Source organism: Ambystoma mexicanum, chromosome 6p, assembly GCF_040938575.1.
Source record: "Ambystoma mexicanum isolate Mex_15411 chromosome 6p, UKY_AmexF1_1, whole genome shotgun sequence".
Taxonomy (NCBI): domain Eukaryota; kingdom Metazoa; phylum Chordata; class Amphibia; order Caudata; family Ambystomatidae; genus Ambystoma; species Ambystoma mexicanum.
Window position 1 is genome coordinate 85,252,554 of NC_090935.1, and position 6,000 is coordinate 85,258,553.

Consider the following 6,000-nt stretch of genomic DNA (forward strand, 5'->3'; position numbering starts at 1 on the left):
CCGACAACAATATAAGAACCTTAAGGAGAACGTGTAATTCTTAAATCTGATTTTTGTGGTAGCTAAATCAAACCTGAAACAGCCCAAACCCTAGTGTTACTTCACATTCAAAGCTTGTTTTTACACATTTTGAATGAGTCTATTTTACAAAGGTTTCCACCATGGTACCCCTCTCTCTAATTTACCATTGCCTGAAAAGTGCTGTTTCATTAAGTGCATTTAAACGTTTTCAAGTGACAGATCTTTGCAGTTTCATTTACTTACAACGTACACTCACCTTTGAAAAGACTCTATAGATTATACGTATGCCTAAACTGGGGGCGTAGGGGATCTAGTTGCAAATTAAGCAGGACAATGCCTGCAAGATATCTACAGCGCTTCGAAGTCATCCATAAACCATTCACTCTATTTTCTGGATTGATACTAGCCCCCCTTTCTAGTCACGTTAATTAAAAATCTAGTCTAGCAGGACATAAACCTGGAACATACTCGCAATAAGAAATCTTTACATCCAATCTTTTATAACAACCATCCTTGTGTTACCCTGGTACCCCATTATTAATGTTTTACTTTTCCCCACCTCTATATTCTTCATCCCAGTTCCCCATACCCCCGCCACCCCCTTTCTTGTCCCAGTACCCCATCAGATTTGCCTAACTCTTCTTTGTTCTATTACCCCATTACTCCATCTTACTCTCCCTCATCCCAGTACCCCATTATAACTGTCTCACTTTTCCTTATCCCTGTACCACATTTTCCCTGCCTCATTCTATCCTTATACCATTAGTAAGCAGTTTCATTAAACCCACCTCACTTTTACTTATTCCATTAAACCCATTACCCCATCTACCTCTTCCTCATCCCAGTATTCCAGTAGTAATCTTTTGCATTGACACAGTCTCCAATTGCCACATCGTGGTACTCCATTAGTAATGCGTTGCATTATACCGCCTCACTGTTCCTCATCCCAATAAACCCATTACCCCATCTACCTCTTCCTCATCCCATTATCCCATTAGTAATCTTTTACTTTACCTCACCCTTCCTGTTCCACCACACGATACCCGATTACCTGTGCATCACTCTTGCTGATACCAGTTCTCTATTTGCTTTTACTACCTTTTCATTTGTCTCAGTACCCCATTATCCGATGATCCCCACATCACTCTTCATCTTCCCTGTACTCCATTACCCCGCTGCTCTCTTCCGTGTCCCAGAACTGGCACCTCATTCTTCTTCTTCCCAGGACCCCATTACATTTCCTCTCTATTCCTACCCCCTTCACCCTCTTTCTTGCCTCGATACCCCATTACCCCACCTCACTCTTCCTCAACTAGATTAGCACCACCTCACTCTTGACCTTGTACCCAAAGACCACCCTTCCTTTTCCTCGCCCCAATATCAGATAACCCGACCACACAATTCCTCATTAGACCCTGCTGACTCTTCCTCACAACAGTACCCCATAATACATGCCTCTCACTTTGTTATCCCACTACACCATTATTAATCCCTTGCATTACCCTCTCTCATTCACCCATATGCCGAAACCTCATTACCCCTGTCTCTTTCTTCCTCATGCTCCTACCTCATTTGTAATCCATTCCATTACCCCTGTCTCCCTCTTCTTCCTCTTTGTAAACATTAGTAATCCTTGCTTTTCCCCCACTTTCCTCTTCTTCATCCCAGTTTCCCTTTGGTAATCCATTGTGTTAAGCCTTCTCCACTGTTGCTTGTTCTGTTACCCCATGAGTAGTCTGAGTACCGCCACCTCCTTCTTCCTTGTCCCAGTCCCTCATTACACCAAATCAATCTTTCACGTTCAAGTTCCCCATTTTGACTTACCTTTTTTCTTTCTCATCCCTAAAACCTGTGAACTGTATGTTACACGTCCTCATACCAACACCCGATTATCCCTGCTTCACTCTTCCTCATCCAATACCCTCATCCTCCTCCCCGTACTACATAACCATGCCTCTGTCGTCCCAGTAACCATTTATCTTCGCCACCATCTGCCTCGTCTCACTATTCCATTACCCCCAACTCAATCTTCAATTTCCTGGTGCCTCCTAAGCCGCCCCTTCTTTGTCCCAATATTCCATTAGTAATCTGCTGCATTACCTCTGCTCACTCGTCAGTATTCCAGCACCACATTATGCCCACCTCCCTCTACCACGTCCTGTAACTCATTAGTAATCTGTTGCCTTACCCCAGCTTTCCCCTTCCTCACCCAGAATCCCATGGATCCCTGCCTTCCTCGTCCTTGGCCCTGCTCCCCATTACCTTTGCATCAATCTTCCTTCTCCAGTACCCCATTATCCCCACCAAATAGTGAGGCATAAAGAGAGAGGCTAGATCTGGGAGAATAGTATGGCAGAGAAGGGAGAGACAAGTTGGAGGATGGAAGTAGTAGTGGGAGAGGTCAGTCAGATCAGGGGAGAAGCATGGAGCGAGATGGATACAGATTAGTAGTAAGGTGGGGAGAGGTGAGAGAGGAGAGTGGTGGTCAGTGAAGAATATCTATTATTTCTCTCCCTTTATCATCTTTATTTCACCTATTCTTCCCTGCACTTCCATTCCTCTAAAACCTCACTCTAGGAAATAGTTGTAAAGCTGTGTGTGGTGCTTCAAAAAACAGCAACAATAAATAAATGCATAAATGTTCATGGAAAATGATAATTCCATAACACTGAAGTATACATGAACTCATATTGTGAGGGGGACCTCTTTACTTCTTAAATGTGCTGCTACATGCACACCTGTAATGCCTCCTCACTCCCAGATTGGGCATACACAATACTAGGAGTAATAATAGTGTGTGTTTGAATTCTGCCTTCCTTTAATAGTAGTAACTACTAACTGTACTCTTCAGTTTATAAAACGATATTTGCAGCGAATGTGTAACTCACTGAGCTATCTGACAGGATCACTTGATTACCTTTGCATCAATCTTCCTTCTCCAGTACCCCATTATCCCCACCAAATAGTGAGGCATAAAGAGAGAGGCTAGATCTGGGAGAATAGTATGGCAGAGAAGGGAGAGACAATTTGGAGGATGGAAGTAGTAGTGGGAGAGGTCAGTCAGATCAGGGGAGAAGCATGGAGCGAGATGGATACAGATTAGTAGTAAGGTGGGGAGAGGTGAGAGAGGAGAGTGGTGGTCAGTGAAGAATATCTGTGGAGTGGTATTTTACAGGGAATAGGAGAGTCTTGAGGTCCCTTAGGTAGTCCTGATGGGAGACAGATGGAGATGCACACAACCTTTAGGCTCTCCTTTAAGAAAGGTAAAGCACAAGACAGTAGAGATCATCTGGCACTAGTCGGGCCAAGTTTGGGTATCAAAGTCGGGAGCAAGGACACTGGTACTCGGGAGGTGGGAGCGACTCTTTGTTCTAGGATTCAGCAAAGTGAAAGGGTTAAACATGGCATTTGAAAGGGACACGTTTGAGGTGTCCCAGCACCTTTGCCTCTTCATGATGGGTCTGTGTAGGGATACAAGCACCATTCACAAACAAGTGATATCCTATTCAGGCTACCAAAATCCTCCCTCTCTGTGGGAGGCAATGGCTGTTGCCATGTAAGGCCACAGCCAAATCTCACTCATTCTTAGTAACACAGTCTGGACTTTGGGCCTCCTACTGCATTTGCACAGGGAATTTGGGAAGCGACACCCTGTAATCAATAAAATGGCTGCCACCAACACAGCCCACATAGTCAGCTCTTTAACACAGACAGCTGTGCAAGTATTATTTCTCTGCCTTTATCATCTTTATTTCACCTATTCTTCCCTCCACTTCCATTCCTCTAAAACCTCACTCTAGGAAATAGCTGTAAAGCTGTGTGTGGTGCCCCAAAAAACAGCAACAATAAATAAATGCATAAATGTTCATGGAAAATGATAATTCAATAACACTGAAGTATACATGAACTCATATTGTGAGGGGGACCTCTTTACTTCTTAAATGTGCTGCTACATGCACACCTGTAATGCCTCCTCACTCCCAGATTGGGCATACACAATACTAGGAGTAATAATAGTGTGTGTTTGAATTCTGCCTTCCTTTAATAGTAGTAACTACTAACTGTACTCTTCAGTTTATAAAAAGATATTTGCAGCGAATGTGTAACTCACTGAGCTATCTGACAGGATCACTTGTGGACCTGTATTGTAATGCAAACAAAGCCAGCAATGTCACATACAGTTAAACTCTGCCTCCTGTAAACAGATCTTTATTTTGTTTTTTCAGACATGGCAAACTGCATGAAATGCCCTGAGGACCAGTCGTCCAACATCAAGAAGGATGGCTGCATTCAGAAGATCACTGTTTACCTCTCCTACTATGATAGCCTGGGCATGGGCTTGGCTTCTGTAGCTGTTGTCTTGTCTATAATAACAGCTGGACTGCTGGGAATATTTCTCCGATACCGGGACACACCGATAGTGAAGGCTAATAACAGGGATCTCAGCTACACATTGCTCATTTCCCTGATGTTGACATTTCTCTGTTCCCTCTTATTCATTGGACGTCCTGCAAAATTGACATGTCTGATCCAACAGATTGCATTTGGGATTATCTTCACTGTGGCTGTTTCTTGTGTATTAGCTAAGACTATAACTGTTGTCATTGCCTTTAATGCCACCAGGCCTGGGAGCAGATTGAGCAGATGGCTGGGATCCCGGGTGTCTGGTTCTATGGTCCTCGTGTGCACTCTGGGGGAAGTACTCATTTGTCTCTGTTGGCTGTTGACCTCACCACCTCACCCTTACACTGACATGCAGTCTGAAACTGGGAAGATGATCCTGCAGTGTGCCGAGGGCTCTAGCACTGCCTTCTATGCTGTGATTGGTTACATGGGACTGCTGTCCTTTGCCAGTTTCATGGTGGCTTTCCTCGCAAGGAACCTCCCTGACAGATTCAACGAGGCCAAGCTCATCACATTCAGCATGCTGGTGTTCTGCAGCGTCTGGATATCTTTCATCCCAGCCTATCTCAGCACTAAAGGCATGTACATGGTGGCCGTGGAGATCTTTGCCATCTTGGCTTCCAGTGCAGGGCTGCTGGGCTGTATATTCATACCCAAATGTTACATCATTCTGATCAGACCAGATATAAACACCATCATTCTGATCAGACCAGATAGTGCCTAGAGGTAAAATGTATGTGAGAGGTTCTCTAGCGTCACTTAACTGGGGATTTGGGATGAGGAAAATGGATTAAATTGGACCAGTTTGAAAAGAGTGAATTAACCTTAAGTGTAAAGGTAGGAGGTACATTGAGGTTCAGCAAATGTTTGCAAGGAAGAAGCACTTTCACCACTCCTGAGATTTATACAATAAAAGCCTCCTCGGTCACACTTTAATGAGAAGGGTTTCAAATGAGATTGTTGTTCTTGAAATTTCTTGAAAGTGAACTTTCAATACCAAATGCAACACCTGCTTTTTATTTATTTAAACACGTACACAGTGCTGGCCCTAACCAGAGCTTCTTGGAGTTCTTTACAAACTTTGATGGATGGAGGAGAAAGGAAATTACTCATTTTCATTGCAGGATAAGAAGTTCAGGATAGACAAAATGATAGTGGCAGAGGAGAGTTAGCTGGATTAAATGGGGGAAGAGGTACATTTGAGTGTGTACAAAGGGAAGAGGTGGTGCAGATGTGGAGCGAGAGGGCATTCCCGTCTCTTGGTGCCTGATCGGTGAAGACCTGTTTTTGTGCCCAAATCACCTTTCTGTGTGGGACTAGTGTTTGTGTGGGTGATGAACGTGATTTTGTCGTAAAGATTCTGAGGGATCTTGTGGCAGAAGGCTGCTTAGATGTTATAGGGGCCTTTAAAGGCAATTAGTACCCGGCACAAGTTATTGTTAGTGTAACAAACGGATGGATTAGTGGGTTTATGAGCCTTACCAGATGGTAAGTCTGCACACGTTCTTGTGCGTCTGTCGCGCCAGTGTTGGCTCGTTGTTTTTTTAAGGCCACCATGGAAAGGGTTAAGGGACT

General features: G+C 44.0%; 1 protein-coding gene across 1 annotated transcript in view; it reads left to right on the forward strand.

The window, feature by feature from the left end:
* The window catches only part of LOC138510689 (vomeronasal type-2 receptor 26-like), a 338,579-nt gene extending 333,224 nt beyond the window's left edge, over window positions 1-5,355 (forward strand). Inside the window, exon 7 of the mRNA XM_069626464.1 lies at window positions 4,248-5,355. Coding sequence (XP_069482565.1) covers window positions 4,248-5,149 — 902 coding nt within the window. The 3' untranslated portion in view covers window positions 5,150-5,355. The remainder of the gene's footprint in view (window positions 1-4,247) is intronic.
* Window positions 5,356-6,000: the final 645 nt, after the last annotated feature.